A 27,110-nucleotide genomic window follows, 5' to 3' on the forward strand; every position below is an offset into this window, starting at 1 on the left:
TGCCTGGCTAATTTTGTATTTTTAGTAGAAACTGGGTTTCTCCATGTTCGTTGGGCTGGTCTTGAACTCCTGACCTCAGGTGATCCCCCTGCCTCAGCTTTCCAAAGTGCTGGGATTTCAGCTGTGAGCCGTAGTGCCCAGCCTCTTTTATTTTTGAGGAGATGATGCCTCACTGTGTTGCCCAGGCCAGTCTCAAACTCCTGAGCTAAGCAATCTTCCCACCTCAGCCTCACAAAGTACTGAGATTATAGGCATGAGCCACCATGCCTAGCCAATATATATAATCTTTATTTTATCAATTAAGAAAATCAATTTAAAAAATGAAGATCTGTTAACAGTAGTGAATTCCTCTTGTGTATCTTGGAATGGAGATTCGCTGACATCCAGAAAACCATTGTCTCAGTCCAATATACCATTCTTCCTCAGAAACCAGCGAGTGGCTCGGAGTCCCCCAAGAATCTTCCGTTCTCAAAACGCAGTTAAATAGATGGACTCTGAAGTACCCCTGCTGTTGACATGGTAGTTGACATGCAGTCATGAGGCATACAGTATTCTTAAAATCTTCTGATATTTGTAAGGCCCCATTTTGCATTTTTAAGCATCCCATTTACTCAGTCATGAAAGGAGGCATCTCATAGAATCTTCTGTGAACTGTGTCGTAATTTCCGTTATTGGTAATTATTTGCGTTATTGGTAAGGTATAAAGGTCAAGTCATCTCCCTTTGGCTGAAACTATACTAACCCTAATAGAAAATTATCTCTGGTAGGCGATGTCCATCTTGTGTGTCTTTCTGCACCCAATCTGATGTCATCTTATTTTCCTCCCTTCTTTTGCTTGAATGCATGGAGTCTTTAAGATAGTCTTTTCACTTGCTTCTCTGTCACTGGCCATGTATCTCCCCTGCAGTATTTTGGACTTTTAATTGATTTTTCTCTAATTTATTTTGAATTGACTAAGAAGGACAAGCTGATGAGGAGAAGAATCAGCTACTAGTTGGCCCTGATGTAAAGATCGCACTTGTGCAGTGCGGAGACGAGGCAGGGCCGTGTTTGTGCAGGTCGTTTGGTCCCTATTCTGAGGGTTCCGTGTAGTAAGGTGGCTTTTCCATGCCTGTCCCCTGGGGAAGTTGCATTCATTTATTGAAATCACAGGATTTGGTTTATTGCTGTTTTTCTTACTGTTTTACTGAGTAGACTGCTAAGGAATGTAGTATATGCATAAGGTGATATGTCATTTTCAGTATAAACATTAGAAAAACAGGAAGTCAGCTGGGTGTGGGGGCTCATGTCTGTAATCCCAGCACGTTGGGAGGCTCAGGCAGGAGAATCTCTTGAGGCCAAGAGTTTGAGACCAGCCTAGGCAACATAGCGAGACCTTGTCTCTACAGAACAAAATTAACTTGAGGCCAAGGGTTCAAGACCAGCCTGAGCAACATAGTGAGACCCTGTCTCTACCCAAAATAAAAAAAAAAAGCCAGGTGTGACGATGCGTGCTGGTAGTCCCAGGCACTTGGGAAGCTGAGGTGGGAGGATCGCTTGAGCCCAGGAGTCAAGGCCCCAGTGAGCCATGATCACCCCACTGTGCTCCAGCCTGGGTGACAGAGTGAGACCCTGTCTCGGAAAAATTAAAATAAATGGAAGTCAGATCTTGAATATGTGTCTGTTTTAAAAATTCCCAAAATCTAAGGAGCAGCCTATTTCCATATTTCAAAGAGGAGAGATGTGGAGAGCAAATGAATTTCATAGTCATGTCACTGTGATGTGACAGGAGGGCAAGAAAAGACGGGCCACCCAAAAGAAAAGAGAACTAGGGGTCTCTACCCTGAGGCCAAAGGAAAACCCGGGCCTTTTGGCTCTCTTGGTGTGGAATGCTGGGAAGGAGTGTGTTCTAAGATTCATAGGCATTAAGATGTCCACACATTGAGTTCACAAGAAATTTAGGATTTAAGGGATTCCTCTATATACCGCCAAGCCTCATTATTGTCTTTGCAAATTCGCTCATTTATTTGTAACCCCCAAATCGACACGCATGCGTTTTCACGGTCATTTGTGGACATGCCCAAGATGGCGAAAAATTGGAGTCACCTGATGCGCATTCCCAGTGTGGGTCAAATGAGGCAAAGCTCTGCGTTCTGGGTTTTTTTCTCATACTGATAACAAATACCCTTTTCACGGTGTATTTAGTGCCGCACTTTTCACAGTTTTGTGTGTGTTATTGGTGGTTTCACTGTTAAGACAGTCCCCAGGCGTGGCACTGAAGCGCTGTCTTGTGCCCCCGAGTGTGGCGCCATCTGCCTGATAGAGCAAATGCTTGTTAGGTGAGCGTCATTCAGGCATGAGTTCAGCTGCTGTTGGCCATGAGCTCCGTGTGAAGGACTTGGCAATGTGTATTTAAAATGGCTTTTGACAGAAACACACATAAGACACAGCCAGTTAACTAAAGTGCTGTTTCAAGACTGCTGTAGGAACCTCACCCCGTATTTCCCCTACGAGGAAAGATTCCAGAATGGCTAATTCAGTGTTTATGGCGGCTGTACAGATCGTAACAGCCTGGAATAATGAGCATCCACTGCATTTCCTTGAGACCAGATAGAAGGAATCGCGGAAAAGCAGGCCCTCCATCGTCAAGGCAACAGATGATGATGGCAGGCTGACCAGGCGCACCCCCCATTCTGTGCCGTTTCTGTGTTGGACGGTGGCAATTTTAGTCTATTTAGGAAGGAGGAAGCCAGTCCAGAAAAGGCAGTTAGGAAAGTGTTGTGGGTCTTTCAGAGCATGAGGAGGCAAGTGAGGGGGGGGTTCTTCCAGCGCCCCAGCTGCCACCAGGTGAGTTGGCACGGCTTTGTGCAGAGCAGGTGTGATTTATAGCAACACCCAGGCCACATCCTGCTTGATGAGTGGAGTGTGTTGCCCCATGTGTGACACACTGCTTCATGTGATGGGATGAAAGGTGTGAGTTTCATAGCAACAGTTCCCTTGCTTTTTATCAAAACAGCTGGGCTCTGGTCAGGAGGCTGTTTTTATTAAGCTTGTTGTACAGTACACGTGATACAAAGAAAAAGTGTGCCGTCTCAGAGGGATAATGATTGGTGTGCCCTGCGCTAGTGTTGTTAAAGCGCAAGCCTGATTTTAAAGCTCTGTCCTTTAACTTTCCACATTCCAGCACTTTTGAGAACTGTCTTGAGATTACGTGAGAATCATATTTCTCATAGATAAAAACGTATAAGACTTCCCAGTCTGACCTGTTACTTCTGACAACAGGACTATGAAAAGTTTAATAAACTCTTTTCATTTTTTTAGGCGTTGGATTATTTACCTTTCACCCACTGACAGTCGTCTTTTCTCTGTACAATAAAGCATTTGGGTTTTGCACTAGTCATTCTAATATGTAAGAGTTTCACTTTGGTTTTATGAAGCCCTGCAGTTCCAGGGCTTATTGAGAGGTCATGGTTATTACCCACATGTGTAGAATTTACTGTCAGGAACCTCCCCAGGCAGATGGGGAGAAAAGAAAACCAGGAACAGGTATGGCTGAAGATGGATGATTCTGAGCCTTCTTTCCTTTTTTCCTTCCTTCCTCCCCTCCCCTCCCCTCCCCTCCCCTCCCCTCCCCTCCCCTCCCCTCCCCTCCCCCCCTCCCCCCTCCCCTCCCCTTCCTTCCCTTCCCTTCCCTTCCCTTCCCTTCTTTTTTTTTTGACACAGAGTCTCGCTCTGTGGCCCAGGCTGGAGTGCAATGGTGCAATCTCGGCTCACTGCAACCTCCACCTCCTGGGTTCAAGCGATTCTCCTGCCTCAGCCTGCTTAGTGCAGGTGCCTGCCACCACGCCCAGCTAATTTTTATATTTTTGGTAGAGATGAGGTTTCGCCATGTTGCCCAGGCTGATCTCGAACTCCTAACCTCAAGTGATTCACCCTCCCTGGACTCCCAAAGTGGTGAGATTACAGGCGTGAGGCACTGCGCCTGACCTTGAAGCTTCTTTCTCACTGTTAGGGTTGAGGAGGAGTAGAAACCGTCTTCTTAACATCAACACAGTTGATAAAAACATCCTCGTATCCCACCTCTGAGGTCTAGCCCTCCCAACGTCCCCCACCAGCGGCGCTTACCTTCTGTAGTCTGCCAGCTTCTGTGTGGCTAGCTGGGGAATACTGACAAGCTGGGAAGTCTTCATCCTATGTGACCTATTTTTCTTCCTCTGTTTCTTTTTAGCTGAGATTGGAGATTTTGATGAAACCTTGGACAGAGAGCACTTAGCAAAAAATAAATACGTACCTCAGCAGGACGCCCTAGAGGACAAAATTGTGGAATTTCACCATAACCACATGTAAGTCTCACGCTTGGCTCCACGTGCCCTCCGAGCCAGTTCTCTCTGCCTCCCAACCTACACGGGTGTGCCTCCCCTCTACTCCCCACACCAACTACTGTGGAGAAAACACAGAGGGTGAGGAAAGATCACAGATACCTACTGGGATGCGGTGACCCATCCTGGCTGCTCAGAAGCGCAGGTCACCCGCAAAAGCCTGGAACTTCAGGCTGCCCCTGCTTTGGAACAAGAGCGACAGCACCAAGGACCTTCCAGTTATCATCCTGATGGGAAGCTGGGAAAGGGACCTGGTGAACTAGGGACGAGGTCAGAGTATCGTGAAAATCCAGAACATTCGTGGCCTCTGCATTTTTGTTTTTGTGTGGATCTGTAAAATGTTTTCAGAGGACTCACAGTGCCTTTGGTTGTTGCTTTACAGAAGCACTGGAGCCTGACAGTGTGTGAAAAATGTTGTCTTGAACTTTGTTTGCAGGTTTAGGTTATTGGAAGCAACTGAAAACTTGTTTTAACACAGTGGTGTTTTGCTTCTGTATGACCTTAAGGGAAACTCTTTGAGATTCAAAAAAAAACTGGCCAAGTTTGGAGACTTTTGGGGTTTTGTGTCCCATGAGCAATGGAGCTTTTGTCCTCGCTGGTAGACTTTGGGTGACAGTCAATGGGGGGAGGTTGGGTGTCATCTGATCGAGTAGCCCCAGTGTTTGTGATGAAATGCCTTTTTATTTCCCAAGAGAAGCTTCTTAATCTCATATTAATAGAAACAGGGAATTCGAATCTCCTGGCCTTCCTCTTTAATTTTTGTTTTGTCAGTGGACAGACACCAGCAGAATCAGATTTCCAGCTCCTCGAGATTGCCCGTCGGCTGGAGATGTATGGAATCCGGTTGCACCCGGCCAAGGACAGGGAAGGCACGAAGATCAATCTGGCCGTTGCCAACACGGGAATTCTAGTGTTTCAGGTGAGAGCCTTGAGAGCCCAGCTCAGTTCCCTTGGTGATGGGGAGAAAGGAGCTGGCCCTTCAGCTCCAATTCATTTTCAGTGGGCCAAAGACCTCTGATAGTTATTTCTCACTGAACGAAGAAAAACGAAGCTCATCTCAGGCTTTCTGGTTCCCAAGCCCTCGGCTCCCAGATTCTGTTTCACTGACCTTTGTCCTGTTGGGGAATCCATGTTGCAGATTTGTTTGGTTTGATTGACTTTGTAACATCACAGAAACATGTAGCTCTCAGTGGACCTGCGCACAGAACACAGTGTAACAGAATCAAGATTTTGGGTCCACGAATAAATACCTTTTTCACACTTACAGATGATATTTTGCTGTAATGTGGTCTTTTTTCTTTTTTTAACTCAGTTTGGGTTGAGCCAGCTTATTTGGTTGGGACTTCAGATATACTTAAAGATTGTGAGGCATGCTTTGGAGATACAGCAATTTTATAAATTCATAAAAGCCACATCGTTCATCCTGGCTAACACGGTAAGACCCTGTCTCTGCTAAAAACACAAAAAATTAGCCAGGTATGGTGGGATGTGCCTGTAATCCCAGCTACATGGGAGGCTGAGGCAGGAGAATCGTTTGAACCCAGGAGGCAAAGGTTGCAGTGAGGTGAGATCGCCTCACTGTACTCCAGCCTGGACGATGGAGTGAGACTCCATCTCAAAAAAAAAAAAAAGCCACATTGTTGCAGTTTTGTAGCAAAACACATACTGCACTTGAATTCTTACTTGTATTCTACTTAAGGACATAGCGATTCTCTGCACTCTAAAATGTGTGTGTTCTATTGATCATTCTGCTATTGGTGTTTCATTGATCAATGCTTCTTAATAGGCTTATTGAAGTATTGTTTACATATAAGAAAGTACACACATTTGAAGTGTGCAGTTTGATAGGTTTTTAATTACCAATGTAACCAAGATAATGAACATATTTACCACCCCAAAAGGCTGCTCAGCACATTCCTTTTCAACACAAGCAGGTAACCTGTGCTTTAGTTTCAAATGAAGATAGAGAAAGCACTTGCCTTTCTCATAAATAGGATCAGATTTCACCCAGTTAGGAAGTTGTAAATATGTTCAGGAACTAATACCCTTTTTTTTGAGCTCTTCCAAGTTTGCTTCTATTTCCCCCTCATCTTTTATCAAAAGCGTTCCAGGGATTTTCTGTTCATGCATTGGAAGTTTATGATAACATAATTATTATAGAATCACATCCCAAGAAGAGTTAAATTGGGCTTCCTACCAGGTAGTAGGGAGTGACGTTGTGAGAGCAGTGTGGTATTCAAGGCAGGTTTTTTCTTGACAGTTTTTGACCTGCATGCATAGCCTCTGAGTACCTGATAAGAAAACAATAGGTCAGGCACGGTGGCTCACGCCTGTAGTCCCAGCACTTTGGGAGGCGGAGGCAGGCAGATCACCTGAGGTCAGGAGTTTGAGACCAGCCTGGCCAACATGGTGAGACCCCATCTCTACTAAAAGTACAAAAATTAACCAGGCGTGGTGGTGGGTGCCTGTAATCCCAGCTGCTTGGGAGGTTGAAGCAGGAGAATCGCTTGAACCCAGGAAGCAGAGATTGCAGTGGGCCAAGATCACGTCACTGCACTCCAGCCTGGGTAACAAAAGCGAAACACCGTCTCAAAAAAAAAAAAAAAAAAATACAACAATAAAGCCAAGTGGAGTTTTCAGTACTATCCTTAAATTTCAAATCATAACCCTGAACCATTTCTAAAAAGTATTGAGAAGGAAAAGAGGTCTCTCAATTGAATTCATGTGCTTGGATTGTGTTTGACACAGTCCCTAAGGATGGGGAATACCTGGGCAATGCCATCACGTGCAAAGCCTGTGTCTCGGAATCCGTCTTCTTGCCGGTGCCCGATTGTTTCATTCTTGCCATGTTGAATGAATGGGCCTGGGGTTCCGGTGGGCTACATAGGAATTCTGATTTCAGCTGAGGCTGGGCAGACGGGAGTTGGTGTCTGGCAGCTGCCCGCTATTTCTCCACCTGGCTGCTAAAGGCAATGAGGACGTGTGAGCCCCGCCCAGAGACTGCGCTGGTCTTGAAGACTCAGGGCGGGCCTGGCCTCTCATCATTTTGCTGGTGCTGTTGGAAGCTTGATGGGCCCAGGAGCTAGACCAGGATAGTCGAAGCAGGGAGTTGATTGCAAACCTGCTGAATGCACCATAGCTGCCAGTACAACATGCGCTTGGAAGTCTCTTTCTGCCACATTAACTGTGTGATTTGGGGCAAATTAAAATATATCCATGTTGCAGTTTCCATGTCTATAAAGTGAAGCTAGTAAATCCATCTTGCTGGGTTTTATCATCTAAGGGTTGTTAAGATACGGTGTATAAAGCCTTCGGGATGGTACTTAGCCCTTCGTAAGTCCTGGCAGCTAATGACTGTAGGGTTGTCATGGGTTTTATTGCTATTTATCTTTCTTTTCATCATCACCTTGGCTAGTTTCTTCTCTCCCTGGAGGCAGACTTAGTTTGAATGCCGATATCCTATAATCAGTGAGAAATGCTGCAGGAAGAGGGACCATCTGATAGCCACAGATCCTGTGAATTCTCTGCAGAAGCCATCTCTCCTGAGCAGTCACCTGCCAATCCTCTGCTTTAGCTCCTGCAAGCAAAGCACACCGACTCCCAGGCTGCTTGTTATGCATTTCCTGGCTTACTGCTACTGTCTTTGTTTTTAGGGTTTCACTAAGATCAATGCCTTCAACTGGGCCAAGGTGCGGAAGCTGAGCTTCAAGAGAAAACGCTTTCTCATCAAGCTCCGGCCAGATGCCAATGTAAGTGGTCCCAGCGGGAGAGGGGACCTGCTGAGACATCGGATGGCTTGTGTCCTGCAACGGGGGGAGGACTGTGCTTGGCAGGGCTTCCGCTGAACTTGTGGCCAGTGCTACCCAGGTGCTTTTGTCCACGTGAAAACCAAGCATCTCTAGGACACATGTATCCAAATGGTCGGTAACGCCATGGCTGTCATCCTTGGTAAACAGAGAGCATAAAGGAACTGCATGAATGTATCCCTGGGGAGAGGGTCATTTCCCTGTACAGATCCAGGCAGCCCCTCCTGACAAGCAACCTGAGCTGTGCTGTCACTGGGCATCCAGCCCCAGTCTACAGCTGCAGACCCCGTTCAGGCACCCACCCTACCCCAGGCATAGACTAACTCCCCAAGCTCTGCCAGGGGCCCTAAGCCTTCAATAGAGCTCATTTTCATGGGCTGATTAGGTTCCTTTCCCCACTTAGTTCCCATAAACTTCCTAACGCTGTGGTCCATGCCAGGACTGGGGCGGCAAGGGAGGAACAGCAGCATCTTTGTCTGCTGGAAATGGCGACGGAGGAGGTGGGTGAGGTGTCCTGGGCATGTGTCCCCAGCTAGCACGTAGAGTTCTTTTTCCCCGGGAAAGAAGATGAGAAGCTGCGATCTAGGCTTAGAGTCTAGCTGCAACCTGGGTTCAGTAAGCTCTCATGGCCTGACCTGGGAAGCATATCCCCATTTTAAATGGTTTTCTACGGACAAATTTTCCGGAGTTCCAGAAAGCTGCCTTATCAATGAAGAACTGCAGCACAGCTTCCTTGTCAGTTGGATCCACCCAAAACTGTGAGATACCCCAAAAGAGTTGGAACTGCTGGGAATGCTGACGGTAGTGACTTTTGTTCCTATAATATGGCCGCTTCACTTGGAAGCATTCAGAATGGGGGTAGAAGATTTCCATATCCCCTTACCACAGTCAAAGGACATGATTTTTTTCAGCCGGGAGTGACATTTTGGTGCTCCAGAAACAAAAAGTGTTGACGTCCTGTGTAGTTCCCAGTTGCCTAGAGCTGTGGGCTCCTTTACAGAGAAACGCCGGAAGTCACTGTTGACACACAGTGTGAGGAAGAGTAGGAACGTTGTGTTTCAGTTGTTTTAAGGAGGCAGAAAGGGAGGTTCAGTATTTGGGCTTTGTTTTTCAAGGAAATGTAAGCCAAGTAAACATCATTTGTGTATGAATTCTGTCAAAAAATGGTGTCACTTCCGCTGAAGCTGCGCGGCTGTTACTGTTACTCGTCTAAGAGATTCTGTGGGGAGGAAAATGATGGAATAGGGACTGCATTGTGTCCTTAAGAATAACTGTAGTTGGCCAGGCATGGTGGATTACATCTGTAATCCTAGCACTGTGGGAGGCCGAGGTGGGAGGATCACCTGAGATCAGGAGATAGAGACCAGCCTGGCCAACATGGTGAAACCCCGTCACTACTAAAAATAAAAATTAGCCAGGCCTGGTGGCATGTGCCTGTAGTCTCAGCTACTCCTGATGCTGAGGCAGGAGAATCGCTTGAACTTGGGAGGTGGAGGTTGCAGTGAGCCAAGATTGCACCACTGCTCTCTAGCCTGGGTGACAGAGTGAGACTGTCTCAAAAAAAAAAAAACAACAACTATAGTTTACTAAATTTGCATTTATGGTCATCCTTTCATAAAATACACAATACAAACTTTTTTGTTTTATCGGGCAAGTCTATCTTCTGCCCCTTTTCTCCTATTTCAATGGTGTATCTGTGGGTAATGGGAAAAAAACAATGCTGTATTTGCCCTTTTTAGAGCGCGTACCAGGATACCTTGGAATTCCTGATGGCCAGTCGGGATTTCTGCAAGTCCTTCTGGAAAATCTGCGTTGAACATCATGCCTTCTTCAGGCTTTTTGAAGAGCCCAAACCAAAGCCCAAGCCTGTTCTCTTTAGCCGGGGGTCATCATTTCGGTTCAGGTGAGGTTGCCCACTTGCACCTCTGTTTGCTGGGGGCACATTTTTCCTCCGCTGTGGCACACAGCAGGGAGGGGAGGTGAACTCTCAGCTTCCGGGAGCTGTAGCTGAGCAGCCGGGGCAGGGGGCTTGCATCGTAATCCCAGCGGGCTCTGTTTGAACATCAGAGAGGCACTAGGCAAAGCCACTGTCATGGTAAACTCCTAGCGGGAGTCGCTAACTCAGAAAGGATTTCCTCTCTTTGTAGAGGTATGGGTGTCTGGTCAACATTTGGTGTTGCTTCATCGAATGATATGTGGACTTGCACGTCATTGGTTAACTTTTTCATTCATTTTCCACAAATTGTTGAGCGTCTGCCATGCGTCAAATACTGTTGTAGGCGCTGAGCCCAGTGACCCCAGCCTTCGTGAAAGGTACAGGCTCTGATGGTTGCTTAGTAACCAAACACAGTTATCAAGTGGGCTTAATTGAACATTTTTTCTGTATATTCAAGGAAAATATTGAGACTGAATGAACCCAAAAATACAATGTCTGTTAGGATTGCTTTTAGTCCTGGCTGAGGAAACCTTCGTCTCTCCCAGCTAGGGGAGGAGGGGAAGGGCAGCCACTGAAGTGTCATCTGTGTTTCAATGAGAATGCCTTGGTGTTTCTCCCCTTTCCTGTCCTGGTCTCTGTTTCAGTGGTCGGACTCAGAAGCAGGTTCTCGACTATGTTAAAGAAGGAGGACATAAGAAGGTGCAGTTTGAAAGGTAAGAGAGGCTTCGACGCTGCTTCCAGTCTGAGCAGCTCAGACTCGCCAGTTAACAGCCTGTGGCTGCTAAATGTTTCTTCACACAGACCTCAGACCTGATGACTCTTGAGTTGTGAAGTGACAGTCTCACAGTCACCCTCAGCAAGTCCAGTGTTCGAGAAAAAGATTTTAGGGTCCAGGGGCACACCCTCAAGAGTGAGATGAGAAGAGAATAGAGAGGACCAGGGGAAGTGGAGAGTACGTTAGTAACGGGAAGGAGAGAAGGGCCCGGGACATCTCGGGGGATGAAGCATCTTGAAAACGAGCTCACTGCTGAGTCCTTTGATATTACGGGATTTGTACTGAAAGTATGTCTATGAACTTTTTAATTTTTTTTTTTTTTTAGAGAGAAAAAGAAGGGGAAAAAAAGAAAAAGAGGGAAAAAGGAATATTACTTCATTCCTAAAATGGGTTTCAATAATGGCCGATCAATATTTTGGATGTTTAAAGTGGTTAATGCATATTTTATGTGTTTAAAATGGAGACCTCTATTGTGTTTATTTGTTCTGGCTCTGAGTTCAAGTCCTGGATATCGTTATCAATTTTTTGTCTCGTTGAATCTGAGTCTCATTATGGGTCTTATGTATCTGGGTGTTAAGATCTCTTATTGTTACATTAATCCTTTTACCCTTGCATCCTTGTAGCTTTGAGATCTATTTTATTAAGTGTGAGAATTGCTACTCCTGCTTTTTATTGAACTTTTTAATTAAATAAAGTAAATCTGGAACGGAAACAGGATTTTTTTTTCTCATGCAGGGTCTTGCTCTGTCGCCCAGGCTAGAGTGCAGTGGTGTAATCACAGCCCACTGCAGCCTCAGCCTCTAGGACTCAGTCGATCCTCCCACTTCAGCCTCCCAAGTAGCTGGAACCACAGGCACCCACCAGCACTCCCAGCTAGTTTTTGGTAGAAATGGGGTCTCCCTATATGGCAGGGCTGGTCTCGAACTCCTGGGCTTGAGCCGTCTTCCCGCCTTGGCCTCCCAAAGTGCCAGGATCATAGGCAAGAGCCACCATGCCCAGCCAGAAACAGGATTGATTAACAATGTTGATGTTATCCAACAACTCTTAGTGTGTGCCAGGCTGTTCCAAGCACTGGACCTGTGTGACCTCATTGATTCACCCCAACTCTGTGAGGTCCGTGTTCTTTTATTCCCTTTATAAAGATGGAGACACTGAGTCCCAACAGGCTAAATAAGTAGCCCAGGTCTCATCGCTGCTAAGCGGCTTCTGGCCGGCCAGCTCCCAAACCCAGGGCTCTAGGGCAGAGCAGCAGAACCCGAGCGGGGTGAAGGAGCCAAGGATGGGGCCTCAGGCACTACTTAGTGCATGTAGGGTTTTTAAAAGTCTTTTTTCTTTTTTCGTTTTTGTATGTTTCAAAATTCAAGTACAGAGAAGTCAGTAAACACCCAAATTCCTGCTACTTAGAATTAACAGCCAGCAGCAGTTGGACACGCTTGTTTCTGGGCTTGTTTTTTCTTCTTTTATCTGCAGCTCTCGTTACAGACATGGCCAGAACCCCCTGGAAACACCAGCTCTGGTCATTTCCCTTCTCCTCTCCCCAGAGGCAGCTGCCAAAGTTAGGCGCCTTTCTGTATACGTGTTACTGCATCCCAAAAGAGTCTGCAGAATTGCTCTGGAGGCTGGGCGTGATGGCACAGGCCTGTAATCCCAAGACTTTGGGATGCGGAAGTGGGTGGGTCACTTTTCGCCTGGGTAACATGGCAAAACCTCGTCTCTCCAAAAAAAAAAAAAAAAAAAATTGCCTGGATGTGGTGGCGTACGCCTGTGGTCCCAGCTATTTGGGGGGCTGAGGTGGGACAATTGCTTGAGCCTGGGAGGTTGAGGTTGCAGTGAGCCAAGACCCTGGGCCACAGAATGAGATCCTATCTCAAAAAAAAAAAAGGAACTGCTCTGAGTGTGTGCTTTTCATTCATATGAGTACTCTCGTACTGTATATAATGCTGCATCTTGCTTTTTTAGCACTGCCTGTTTTTTGAGATCTGTTTTAAGGGCCATCCGGTAGTATAAAGATACTGCACTGTATTTCTCTGATCCCGTATTGGGAGAAATCCAGAGACATTTCAGAGTTGCGTTTTGATTTTGCTGAAATAAACCTGCTTCTGTGGCCATCCTTGCATCTTCCTTCTACTGCAAATCTGTGGTGGTTTCCCATGCCCTGTCTCCAAAACTGTCATGTTCAGGAGGTTTTTTTGCAGGCATGTCTGGAGATGAATCCCGTAATTTCCTTGGGCAGTCAATGGTTAGTATTTGAAGACCATGTAAGAAGTAGCCCAGTTCTCTCTCTGATTCACAATGTGGATCTCCAGAGCTTTTCTGTGCTAGCCTGGAGTATTTTGAAGAAGAGCTGGATATGCCTGGGAATATAATCTATATTTATACAGTCACACACATTTCAGGACCTGAAAATGTCAGTGCCTGATTGATAGGGAAAAGAGGAATAGGCAGACTGAGAAGGGAAGAGATGAAAGACACGTGTCAAGATGCTGGTAAAGTCAGTTTCTTCTACTGTTGAGCCCATGCCTTTGCCTCTGAACTTACCACTTTGATAGAGTGAGCTGATGCATGTTAATTGCCTCTATGATGAAACTGATCTAGAAAATAATTACCTAAGGTACATGAATTGATTTCATATTGTCAGACTATAGCTTGCATTCAGAGCATGGGAGGGCCCAGCTAAGTCCTCCCTCCTCTGTGACTTTACCCTGAACTAGAAAGGTTCTGCTTCGTTACTAAATGTTTCTTCACCAGCTGCACCATGAGAACTACAACAAGGGCTTCTGAGAACTTCTCCAAGATTTAAATAACCCTTGAACCATACAAGTGCTATCAAAGGATGACCCTGTATCTGTTTCCAAGTAGCGTTTGAAAAAGCGGTTCTGGGTACCATCATTATCGAGGAAGGTGCTAATGCTTCCAACAGAAGGGCCTTTGTTTCATTTAAAACCAAGAAAAAAGAAACAAAGGAAAACCTCACCTAACTTTAACGATCTTGTGTGATTTTTCCCAGGAAGCACAGCAAGATTCATTCTATCCGGAGCCTTGCTTCACAGCCTACAGAGCTGAGTTCAGAAGCACCGGACCAGGTCAGTGATGGCGCTGTCCTGTGATAACTCTGCTTTTCCCTACACTTCCTCCAAGGAGCCCTGGGCTTCACAGTGGGCTTTGTGGTTCTCTGTCCCTTCTGTTGGGGTTTTTAGCAGATGAGAATCTGATTGTGGGCCTGGGCTTTGACCAGACACAGCCTGGGCTCAGAGGCTCTGGAGTATGTTGTGTTTTCCACTGCCTTCTGATCTCCCATGCTGCGCTCTAAGCTGCTGAGAACTCTGTTCAGCGGTGGAACCATCCCTGCGGTGGGTAGAGCTGAGACTGGCTCTCCAGCTAAATGGGTCCACTTGGGAAGAGATGGGGACTTGCTTTGTAACCAGTAGGTGTAGCTCCTGTCTGGTGCCAAGGCCAGAAGCCTTTGCTGGCACGGAATTGGCCAGAGAGTTCCCAGAGCTTGTATTACCAGGCAGTGACCACAATTGGCAGTAAGTAACATTATCACTCTTGTTCTGAGGGTGGCAAAAGCTCATTTTCCCTGGAGTTGGCCTCTGGGTAAGTTTTCAGGGCTTTCTCCAAAAGATAAAGAAACTTGGGGGAAAAGATGAAGGAGGTTTCATCGTGTGAATCCAAAAAAAACTCCTTTCCCCATTAGGCTGCCTGAGAAGTACAAGCAAACACGTCCCTTGTAGTTTTTCTGATGACTGTGTCAGCTTGCCTTCAGGGGTCCCTGATGTGCCTGCCCACCCTTCCCTGGAGACCCCCTGTGGGCTGGAAGGACCGTCTTGTTCCATAGAAGCTTTACAAGCTCAACATGAGTGGCGTGGTGGCTGACACCTGTAATCCCAGCACTTTGGGAGGCCAAGGTGGGAGGATCACTTGACCCCAGAAGTTTAAGACCAGCTTGGGCAATGTAGGGAGACCCCATCTCTAAAAAAATTTTTTAAGTTAACCAGGTTTGGTGGCACATGCCTGTGGTCCCAGCTGCTTGGCAAGCTGAGGTAGGAGGATCACTTGATACCAAGAGTTCAAGACCAGCCTGGATAACACAGGGAGATGCCATCTCTACAAAAAATTTTTAAAACATTAGCTGGGCATGGTGATGCAGAACTGTGGTCCCAGCTATGTGGGAAGCTCACTTGAGCCTAGGAGGTCCTGGCTGCTGTGAGCTGTGATTATGCCACTGAATTGTAGCCTAGATGACAGAGTAAGACACTATCTCTCCCTCCAAAAAAAAAAAAAAGAATAGAGGCTGGGCACGATGGCTCACACCTATAATCCCAGCACTTTGGGAGGCCAGGGTGGCAGATCACAAGGTCAGGAGTTTGAGACCAGCCTGACCAACGTGGAGAAACCCCATCTCTACTAAGAATACAAAAAATAGCTGGGTGTCGTGGCATGTGCTTGTAATCCCAGCTACTTGGGAGGCTGAGGCCAGAGAATCGCTTGAACCTGGGAGGTGGAGGTTACAGTGAGCCAAGATCACACCACTGCACTCCAGCCTGGCACCTGGCGACAGAGTGAGACTCTGTCTCAAAAAAAATAAAAAGAAAAAAGAAAAGCAAATCCCAGCTTGAGTTAGTGGGGTCCTGGAAAGCAGAGACCGGGCCTGACTTGTGCTGCAGGGAACAGTGCTGTCAGCCACCATGCCCTGAAGGAACCTTCTGGATCATGCCCAGATGTGCTTCCGTGATGGCTGCTAGGTCAGAGCGCTTCGGGGCCTCCACCTGCTGCAGAGGCCTGGGGTGTTGTCCCAGGAGACCCTGGCTCTCCCCTTCTGTGTTCAGCCTCCCTCTGTAACAGTCTCCCTCTTCTCTGTCTCCCACCCCTTTTCCCCACCTCACCAGTCTCAGCAGAGCGCCAGCCTGACGTTTGGAGAAGGGGCCGAGTCTCCAGGGGCCCAGAGCTGCCAGCTGGGAAAGGAGCCGAAGCTTCCCCCCGGGGAGCCAGGGCTGCACCCAAGCCCCACACCGAGGAGAAGCCCCGCGGGTAACAAGCCGGCGGACAGAGCCGCCTCGGCGCCCACGGAGGAAGAGGAGGAGGTCGTTAAGGATAGGACCCAGCAGAGTAAACCTCAGCCCCCGCTGCCAAGCACAGGTCCAGCATCCCGGGCTGCTAGAGGCAGCAGTACTTCCATTCCTTTCATTGACTGCAGTGATGTAGATAGCGAATATGACCTGCTTAGAGAACGAGCGTCCCGGTCCCGGTCCCAAACAAATGACAATGATGAGGGTGATCTGACCAGCGGTGTCTATCTGCTGTCCAGGGACGAGGGGCGAGGAGAGGCTAGGCGTAGGGCTTCCCCACACTCTGCAAAGTCCTCCCGGCCTCCTTCCAGAGAATTCCTTGATGACGATTCAGCAGACATTACCTTTGATATGAGCGGGAGCCCTAGACTCCCAAGGCACAGCTCTCTCATAGATGAAATGTTCAAGGGCTCGGCCAGTCACAGCCCCCTGGCCACCCCATTGTCTCCTAGCAGCAGAAGTTCAAGTCCAAATATGAGTTGGGACAGAACTGGGTCTCAAGGCTATGTTTCTGAAAATGGGCATGACCGTAGGGAGAGGAGTATGGGGGAAGACACTCTCCCTGGACAGGGTCCTCGTCATGAACACTGTTCCCCTACCCTGCCAAGAGCTTACGTGCAGAATCTTCCCGGTAGGCATAATAAGTCAGAGACAGATCCGCTCATCCTTAGCCAGGTAGCGTTTACCCCGGAGGCCATAGATGGGCTTGGTGGTCGTGGGAAGGGAGGGCAGGCCGGCGCAGCTGCTCCCGAGGGTGGAAGGCTGGCTAATGGCACCCCTCCCATGGGTGCAGCCTCCAAGGTCCCCACCACACAGTCAATGTGTGCCCGTGGAATGGTGAGGCAGCTGGCACCCCTGCAGGTGACTGAGGGCTCCAGCAGCAGTGGCACTGAGTCCAGTGAGTCAGACTCTGAGATGCTAAGCCTTGGGAGCCACCCCCTCGTGTTCGGTAACCCTGCAGTGCTGTGTTCCCCGTCCTTGCTGAGAAGCGGGGGGTCCTTGGCTGGCCTGCGTTTGAGTGAGGAACCAGAGGAGGATGAGTGAGGAGGTGAGAAGGCAAGTCTTGAACCATGAGCAACCTGGGGTCATGAGACCAGGGTTTCCATGGAGATGGTCTGTTCTAGTGACTCATTCATTGGTAGTCTACATTTGTTAGGGGAGGTTTTGTGCAGGCACATGTTCGAAGGGACCTGCCTGACTTCTAAAATCGTTAAGAAAAACAAAACTTCACACAAGTGGCTTGCTTTCCAGAAAAGGTGGACAAGATAAACATCAGTCCTAATGGCAGGTTCCTAGGAGCTTGTTTATTTTGCTGGTTGAAGGCTAGGAAAAAACACTTTATTATGAATCCAGTCATGTGTATAGTGTGTTATATTTACATGGCAATTTTCTGTGTATGTCCAATTATGTATGCAGATCGCCCTCCTGGTTGAGAGTTTGAACTGAAGCATCCTTGAGATTATAGGAAAGGGATCGGTTTCCCATTCTCCCCTTCTTTAAGAGGAGGGCTGCTCTTTCCATGCCTCGTGAAGTGAGGAATTGACACTATTCAAGGCCAAGTGGAAATCGATAGCTAGTTAAGATTGTGTTGGTGAAATCATTAGTCAAGAATAGGGAGTATTTTAATGGGAGAATTTGGGGTTATTTCTGCTTCCCGGGTTCTTAGGAAATACTAGAAAAGTTGTCAAATTTTCATGAGTTGTCATCTACCTGGGTTTCTGGTTTGGTTTCGGTTTGCCGTGGTGGATCATATTGTTATGTGTTAAGACATACAGTTCTCCCTCAGAATCTCCTGCTGAAACTGAAATACTGAGCGGGGGTGCAGGGAAGAGTAACACCTTGAAATAGGCACCGTTGTCACCAGCAGGTCAGCAAACTAAATGCCGGCCTTTGAATCGTGGACAGCGTGGAGGACTGCTGTCCAGCACCGTTGCTGTAGGCTGGTTTACAGTCAGTCCTACCATTCACACTCTTAGGAACAGTATCCTCTCTTGGGAACAGTGATGCTTGGATGTTTGTCTGAGCCAGAAGAAAAGAAGGTGTAAGTAGAGAGAGATTGACTTCTTTTTAAATCTTGCCCACCAGTGTCAACTGCCTTCACCCAGCAATCCTGCATTTTAGGTTAAAGAGCCTGGTTTCTCTGCCTTAGCTGCGTATCGCAGTTTCCTGAGATATTTTCAGAATTAGTGATGCCTGGCCCCTGACCCTAGAGAGTTTGCTCTCATTGCTCCCTGAACTTCACAGCTGTTTGAATGGGGCAGCCAGGGTCACTTCTCACCCAGGCCTTCTAGAATCTAGTGGAATACAGTAAAAGTACTAGCTAAATTTTCGGCTTGCTTGCAGAGTAAGAAAAATACCACAGATGAACTGTTTTTTTCTTGATGCCTGTGATTTGTACTTTTCAGCCTTGGGTACTTTTTTTTTAACAGCAGCAACAAAGATAAATTGTAGAATAAAATTTTATAGATTTTAAGTAACTACAAAATTACTTTAAAAGAGAAGTAACTACAAAATTATTTAAAAAGAGTCCTAACGACCATAGCTCCCTGATACACCACCATGCCAGGGCCTCACTGGGCTTATCACATGACCTGATCACAAGGGAAGAACCGAGCATGCTTAGGAAACCGAGTAGAATTTGGCAGCAGCATGGAAAATGGAGAAGTACCAACTCACTGCATTCACACACGATTATCTGTCCGCATGAACGTCCAGAAGTCGGTTTTACAGTCTGAACACTTAATCTGTTTTTATACAGACGTGTTTTGTTTTCCTAATCATTTGATTGAATCAAACTGATTCTTGGATAGTTTAAGAGTTGTTCATTGAAGTAGTCTATTTACGTCTTGCTTTAAATTTATATCTTTAACAGAATCGTAGAGTTTTTAAACTGGAAGGGACCTCAGGTTCCTCTGGGCAAAGCTTCTTTTCTTGTTCTGAAAAAGTTAAGTGACTTTGCTTAAGTGGAACAGCTACTGCATGACAGAGCTGGAACTGTAACCTGGTCTCTAGACTTCCCTTTTCTGGTCTGTGTGATATCTTGGTGCAATCAGAGCTTTTTGATTCAATATTTTAATTTTGGAGAGTCTTATATGAATTAATAACTAAAATCAGATGTGGAGACTAGTGATCAAGTAGACTTTACTTAGGCAGTTACAGGCCATAATAGGTGGGAAGAACTACTCTTTTTTGTATTGTCAGGGTTTTGCAGTTAGAACACATTTTTGCTTAATCTATTCAGACATAGAAAAAGAAAGTGTCAGTTTGCTATATGAGTGTTGAGTGAAGTGCGTTAAACAGAACCAAGTGTGGAATCCTGTGATTTACTTGTGAAAGTGGTTTGTTCAAATGAATGTTTTTCCCTGGAATTATGCAGCAGTCTGATAATGAAATGTGATTGAGCACTAGGTGGAACTTACACAGCACATGGCAGGAGTCGTCAGACGTCAGCAACCCAAAGCAAAGCACAAAGCACGCTCCGATCATCATTTCGTTTTGCTTTTTCCTGCAGCAGTGATTTTTATCTGAAGTGTTTCAAGAGCAGTTGATCAATGGCAGTATACTCAGTTCTGTATTGACAAGATATTTCCCTTTAAGAGTTTCTCATAGAGTTTTTCCCCTCATTGGTTTTGTACCAGGCAAGCAACTCAATTTCTGCTTCTTGGCCAGTATTTACAAAAGCAGCAATCCTGGTGTAATAAACGGTGCTTATAGTTTGTTTAAAGGCTGTTTATCCTACATCCTGATGTGCTATGAGTAGTCACTACTTGCCTCAAGAGAAGCTTGCCCTATGCTAATAAAGGTTCCGTAACATTGGCCAGACTCCAGTTATACATTCTCTGAGCCTGGTAGAGCACATTTGCTGAGGCGATGGGGTCTCCCCACTGTCACTGTGAAGAGCTCCATCAGGAAAAGCCAGTAGCATCTCCTGTGCCATTCTCCAGTCCTCGGGTCTTTCTTTCCCCAGCCTGCAGATTTCATTCTAGCTTAAGAAGGACATGCGTGTTTATGAAGTTGAACCAAGAGTGGAGGAAGGCCAGAGGGTGGGGTTGGGTGTGAGAATAGGGAGCAGATATTAGACTTCTGAATGCATTCAGATTTCCGAAGGGTTTCCTGAGACCTCTCAACCAATCCTTCTAGGACAATAGCTAGTGTAGGGGTCTCCTGACTCAACAGGGGACCCAGGCGTTCGGATACTAGCCACCCCCTGGCTGCTCTGTGACATGCTATCATAAGGTTGTGAGTGGGAGACAAGCCCTATAGAAACACAAATCTTAGAGCCACTCTTGGCTATTCCAGGGCCTCCCTGCATTCATGTCTGTTGTTGGATGTTATTTCAAAATATGTAAATTTTAGACCCTTTTGTGGTTGCCTTCCCTGTTGCTTGTTAAGGGTAAAATAAAAACGCAAGAAATTCTTTTAGCATGAAGAAACGCATTTAATGAGTTCCAGAACCCCAAGTAAATGGCTTCAGCTCCCTTAACAATCATCTGCATGCCATTGACAATATTTTATTAGACCGGCGTTTAATTAGAGGAAGTCTGCGGGCCAGATTCTTGCCTGCATGTGTGCTTCGTATTTAGGAATTTCTGATTTATCTCCCTCAATTGTGCCATATGGCTTGCGCTTAAAATGCAAGTAATTCTGATATTCTTCTCAAGAAGTTCTTTGAAGATGCAATCCAAACAATGCTGAAAAAGCTAGGCCTGCAAAACTGAAATGCAGCACGAGCCGCTCAAAATTTCCACCAGACCCACAAAATGCCGTCTGCCCTGAATGTGCATCAGGAACCCAGTTTTTGTTATTACCCTGGAATTTGGTTCCAAAAACAAAAATTTTATTTTGTTGTCAAGCAATTTCTAAAGGAAAAAACAATTTAAATATTAATCTGTCATTTTAAATGTTTAAACTGCCATGAATGTACATATTTTTTCATACTTGTCATCAGTATTCACATGCTTTCAGTCCACTTTTTCCACTTAAAGCATTATTCCATATTTCAGTACCGAATGACTTTGGTGAAACTATAGCTGTTAGTGAGTAATTGGGTTACAGACAGACCCAGCCTTAAATTTAAAAATACGGGTTTCCTTAACTGTCAGGTTTACGCTGGTTTTATTTGCTTCTATTTGGACCCCTTCTCTTTGCCTGGGACCTTATTCTGGTTAGCTAGAATTTTAAGAGCTCTCAGAGTTACATTCCCCAGAAACACTGTTTTTCTCTGGGCTTTTTCTTGTATAGGATAGAAACATTTCTCCTCTGATGGCCATGGGCTAGACTGGCCTTTCTCTAGTTTGATGGCATGAGTCTATTCTGTTGCTACTAAATTTTACAAACTGAGCTGCAAGAGTCTTTCCAGGCAATCCTAGAAATAGAGCAAGTTTCTTTGAACCATAGCCATTGAGGCCTCATGTTCCATTATTGGAACACTCAGCATGTGGGAGTTCCTTATATCTTACTGCACAGTCATCGTCAAGGTCTGATTACAAAAATTCAAAAAATTGCAACCTGAGGCATAAATTTAAAGAGGTGACTATTTTCAAATAATCCATTGCTACCATTTCCACTTAAAATGGTAGCTCTCTGATGAGTTTTACATTGGCTCTCTGTTAGCCCAACCCGTAAGAGCATATGGAGGGAAAGGTACCTCTGAAGGATATTCTCTGAGCAGCGAGTGATCCAAGACATTTACTCGGCAACATGAAAGAATTCACTGGTGCTGGGTTTTCTTCTCATTAGTTTAAAGTACAACTGTTTCCGTTTAATTGAGTGAAACTTAATACAGGGAAATGGGGTCTCTAGTGAACACATGTGCATACCTCAGACAGTTGTTGGGATTTAAAATGAAGCTGTGACATTTAGGCTAAAAATAGCATGATACTTAATATAGCAGTTTTCTTTCTGTTAAAAAATAATGACAGAAAGAAAAATAAGTCTCTATGATGATTTGGCCCAGAGTTGTAGGCGTCAAAGATCAGAAGTGGCCTGGTGCCACCTGTTTGGATATATCCTCGAAAAGGCTGCTTTGTCATTTCTTAGAGTAACCTCGAGAGAGATCTCTAAGCGTTACCCCATGAATAGAAGTTGTAAATGCTGATTAGTGTGCAATATATGTGTTTGGGAAGGGGGAGAGGTAGCATCTTGCTTTTCGTGTTTTTTTGTTTTGTTTTGAGACAGAGTCTTGCTCTGTAGGCCAGGCTGGAGTGCAGTGGCACGATCTCGGCTCACTGCGATCTCTGCTTCCTGGGTCCTGGTTCAAGCAGCTCTCCTGCCTCAGCCTCCTGAGTAGCTGGGATTATAGGCATGCACCACCATGCCCAGCTAATTTTTGTAGTTTTAGTAGAGACTGGGTTTCACCATGTTGGCCAGACTGGTCTTGAACTCCTGACCTCATGATCTGCCTACCTCGGCCTCCCAAAGTGCTGGGACTACCAGCGTCAGCCACTGCTCCCCAGCTTTTTTTTTTTTTTTTTTTTTTTAAAGACAGGTTCACTCCTTTTGCTCAGGCTGGAGCAATGGCGTGATCTTGGCTCACCGTAACCTCCACCTCCCAGGTTCAAGCGATTTTCCTGCCTCAACTTCCTGAGTAGCTGGGATTACAGACACCTGCCAACACACCGGGCTAATTTTTTTTTTTTGGTAGAGATGGGGTTTCTTCGTGTTGGTCAGGCTGGTCCTGAGCTCCCAACCTCAGACGATCCGCCCACCTCAGCCTCCCAAAGTACTGGGATTACAGGTGTGAGCCACTGTGCTCGGCTACGTCTTGCTTTGAAAAAAGTTCTTGCTTCATAAAATAAACAGCACATCACCCAAAAAAAAAAGATGAAATCTCAAGCAAAAGTAAACATCTTGGTGGAAGCTAGGGAAGAATTAGAAAATCTTCTTTCCCTGAAAGCTTTAAACATTGAATACACTGATTTATTCAGGATGGTTTTGGTGTGGGTTGGCCACTCGGCAGTAGCCTGGAAACGGAGCCTTCAGCATCTTCTGGGCCCCGGGCATTTGAGGATTACTTGGAGTGGAGGCAGTGCGTTTGCATCTTCATGTGGTCTCCATATCAGGTTACGCTGATTTGTCTTGGAGTGACTTTCTGTTTGAAAGTAGGGAGGATTAAAAATCAACTGTTGCCACAGGATATCTGATCTCCATGAGTAGTTGCAAGCCAGTCTAAAGGGTTAGCTCTGCAGGGCCAGCACCGCTAATGTGGTCGTGGAAAATCACGCTGCAAGATACTTGAGTGTGCTGGTGGGGCCAGGTGCAGCAATTGCAGATTGTTGAGGAGCGAGGAGAAGTTAGAAATCACTGCAGCCTGGGAAAGGATGCAAAGCGGGGGGCGAGGACCACCGGGCAGCCATGTGTGCATGCGGAATGAAAAACATCGAACAGTGATTGGCTACTTTTGCGTGAGATGTGGAGGTGGTAGCGGTGTGCAGGCTTTGAGGGAGTGAATCTGCTTTATTAAGAATCAGGATTGATAGCTGGTTCTAACGTGGGGAATGAGAGAAGGGTCACTTAGGAGCCTGCAGTGGCATGGTGACCAGTCTGTTATTACTCATAGACAACATTTTCTGGCTCACGAAACCAAGCTAACAACTCCTTTTTTCTCTGGGCCTCAAAGTTCCTTTGTAGGAAATAAAGCATTTGTCACTTTCCCTGGAGTGATTTCTAGAAAGACTGAAGATAGGTCTTCCGTAATTAAAGATGCACATTAGCTACTCACTCCAAAAGCACCAAGAATGGCTGATGGATAAATCCCTTACCATTACCCCATTTCTTACTCGTATAGTTGCTCTGAAAACCTAACTAACCAAACCTCACCAGCTTGGCCTGTAGTAATAATCAGATTCCCTTCTGTTTTCTCTGTGTGTATATTTAATACTGTAGATAATATGTTTTATAAAAAATTTCTGATACACCAAATTAATTTGAAATAGAAAAGGCTGGGGACTTCATTCTCATTTTTGTCATTTGTTTAATCAGTTTGGGAAAGCATTTTCCATTGTTCCATTGTATGCAGTGTTTTGTCAGCATGTACCTGTCTAGGGGAAAAGGCTTTGTTTTCAGCGTTCTGTCTTTACCCTCAAAGCATGGTGTAGCTTCTGTTCCTGCACTGTTGGAGCACTGTCGGATGTCTTTTTTTTTTTTTAAACACTGCTGAATACCAATTTGTACTTGGAATACCTCTTTCCTCTAGAATATAGTGATCCTGTTCCCCAAACCGCAAGCTTTCATGTGGAAGCATCCTAAGTGGTCATCCTGGGTAATGCCATATTTCACGAAAGTGGGGAAAGAGGAGGTGAACTTTGCTTGTCCCACAAGGCCTGCACTTTATACTTTGGGCAGTGCATGGGAGGAGGGGGCCTTGGAAGTGAGCAGGATCGCTGTAGCTAGAGGAGAGGTCGCATTGAAACAGAGCGCATCTGTGCTGTAGCTTACATGGAGAGCCCAGCCAGCCAGCCCATGGATTTGCCTCTATGTTGTGAATAGAAACATCTATTTAAATGGGGATAGAAACCTTTACCTATGTCATATCTATCAGAGAATTTCCCTTGTAGATATGTAGATATACGTGTGTGTTGTTGAGGGGGAGGTAGATGGAATGTAGAGAAGGCCTCGCCTGACTTGGTCCCAGTTGGCTTCTGATAGCTAGTGAGCTGTTTTTCATTTTGATGGGCAACTGACATGTAGGTTCTCACAGATGCTGTCTGGTTTCATCTTCTCTCCATGGCGGAAGAATGCAGTACATGTCTAAAGCATGGGCTCATACCACTGGGAAGAATACTGGCTTCTCCAGCAACAATGAGCTTGGTGATTCTTTGAGCATGGAAGGCCAAACTCATATCACAGTGTATGCACAGTATTAATCTCTTGTTAATCCAAACTGAAGGGGCTTTTACTTGTCCTAACAGGTATCATGCTGTAAAAACTGTCCATTGTAACTGTTCTTTCCCACTGATGGCTGAAGCTTTGTCCTGAGTACAAGATGGTATTTTTCATTGGTATGAAGCACCATGTTCCCACCCAAACACTGCCTCCATCACTACTACCATCACCACCACCACCACCACCACCATCACCACTGCCATCACCACCATCACCGCGACCATCACCACCACCACCACCGCCGCCACCACCACCATCATCACCACCACCACCACCACCACCACCATCACCATACCATCACCATCACCACCACCACCATCACCACTGCCATCACTATCACCACCATCACCACCACCGCCGCCGCCGCCACCATCACCATCACCACCACCACCATCACGATAACATCACCACCATCACCGCGACCACCGCCACCGCCGCCACCACCACCACCACCGCCACCACACCATCACCACCACCGCCATCACCACACCATCACCACCACCACCACCACCACACCATCACCACCACCACCATCACCGCGACCACCGCCACCGCCGCCACCACCACCGCCACCACCACCACCACCATACCATCACCACCACTGCCATCACCACCACCGCCACCACCACACCATCACCACCACCGCCACCACCACCATCATCACCACCACCACCATCACCATCACCATACCATCACCACTGCCATCACTACCACCACCATCACCACCACCGCCGCCGCCACCACCATCACCATCACCACCACCACCATCACGATCACGATAACATCACCACCACCGCCACCACACCATCACCACCACTGCCATCACCACACCATCACCACCACTGCCATCACCACACCATCACCACCACTGCTATCATCACCATGACCACCATCACCATTACCACCATCACCACTGCCAGGACCACCACCACCATCACCACTACCACCACCACTGCTGCCGCTGTCACCACCATGTTCAAACAAAGCAGGATTCTCCCATCTTTTCCTCATAAGAACAAGGTAGCCCTTTCATTTTTCCATTTGTGCATTTCAATTCTTTTTCTGCAAGTTGCATTGCTATTGCTTTTCTGAATTGCTTGATGATGAACTGTGAAGTTGATGCTTAGCTGCGTGTGAAACTTTTCTTAAAGGAACTGGGTCTAAGAAGCATGCATACATTACCCTCAGCAACCTCAGGTATCCAGAAGAGGACCACACTGCTAACATGGGTAATCCTATAACCTGGTTTTTCTTGTGGAACTTTGTAATTTCTGCAAAATACCAAGAGCTTTGCATATTCTACTGAGTGGGGCCCAACTTAGATAAGATGATAGTGAGTCCTGTCTGTTGGGAATCTACCTGTTATTCAGCATAATACTGCTTTACTATGATAACTGGCTTTCAAATCGGATAATCTCTAGAGGCTTCATTGTATTCTCTTAGAGCTTATAGATTTAAATAGAGCCTTTCAAGAAAATAGATGAAAACCTACATCTCTAATATATTTCCTGCTTGGGCCTTTTGAGCATATTCTGGGCACATAGAGACAAAATCTCCTATATTTTTAGAACAGAATAAAAGAAGACAAATTATGGTAGATAAAGGGCACCTAGAAGGTTGCAAAATAAATAATTTTATTTGGGGGAATATTGAAGAAAAAGCATTAGATACTTTTTTATAATTGCACTTTAAAATTTTGGAAAAGAAAAATTGAGAATGCAATTGATATTCTCAGTTTTAAGAGTATTCTCTCAAATATTAGCTATTTATAAACATATCTTGGATTACTATTTCCTTGTCAGTTGTTCTAGTTTCCCCCTTTATAGGAAAAAAATATAGTTAAAAACTGGAGACCAATTTAAAGAACAGGACAGATAGAGTTAAGTACTAGAAATGCCATTTTTTTACTTGAAAAATACATTAGAAATGTTTTTCTGGGGGTTTTTCTTTTCCCAGAATCGTGTGAGTGTGTGTTTAAGGCTTGAATGCGGGCTGAGGAGGTACACGGTTAATAGGCAGCTCGTATGCAATTCCAAAGCGGGAAGAAAGTCCTGACTTTGGCTCATTGATGATGAGGTCTCCTCCCGATGCCTTTCAGCAGCTCTGCTGAAGCGCTGATCAAGACGCTGCAAACACAGCTTCCCCAGACCGGCCAAGAGGGAAGAAGATAGAACAGTGCAGGCAGCTTCTGGGCTGGGTGATCAATTGAAATTCATAAATAGAGCAGTGCTAATTTGAAGTTCCATAATGGTTCGTGCCATGAGAATGTGTACGTTTAAAAGG

General features: G+C 46.0%; 1 protein-coding gene across 16 annotated transcripts in view; it reads left to right on the forward strand.

The window, feature by feature from the left end:
- FARP1 (FERM, ARH/RhoGEF and pleckstrin domain protein 1) overlaps positions 1 to 27,110 on the forward strand; it is a 321,357-nt gene that overhangs the window by 247,432 nt on the left and 46,815 nt on the right. For 9 of the 16 annotated variants that reach the window (XR_013534808.1, XR_013534800.1, XR_013534889.1 and 6 more), the window contains exons 7-13: positions 4,208 to 4,322; positions 5,130 to 5,277; positions 8,012 to 8,107; positions 9,904 to 10,067; positions 10,745 to 10,813; positions 13,883 to 13,958; positions 15,765 to 16,014. Coding sequence is in view for 12 of the 16 variants with exons in the window: in XM_035292925.3 (XP_035148816.1) it covers positions 4,208 to 4,322; positions 5,130 to 5,277; positions 8,012 to 8,107; positions 9,904 to 10,067; positions 10,745 to 10,813; positions 13,883 to 13,958; positions 15,765 to 16,014 (918 nt within the window). In the remaining 4 variants the exon portion in view is untranslated. Of the gene's footprint in view, positions 1 to 4,207; positions 4,323 to 5,129; positions 5,278 to 8,011; positions 8,108 to 9,903; positions 10,068 to 10,744; positions 10,814 to 13,882; positions 13,959 to 15,764; positions 16,015 to 25,978; positions 26,057 to 27,110 lie in introns of all 16 variants that reach the window. The other 7 variants (XR_013534712.1, XM_078370486.1, XM_078370446.1 and 4 more) reach the window with 1 other exon arrangement.

Source organism: Callithrix jacchus, chromosome 1, assembly GCF_049354715.1.
Source record: "Callithrix jacchus isolate 240 chromosome 1, calJac240_pri, whole genome shotgun sequence".
Taxonomy (NCBI): Eukaryota; Metazoa; Chordata; class Mammalia; order Primates; family Cebidae; genus Callithrix; species Callithrix jacchus.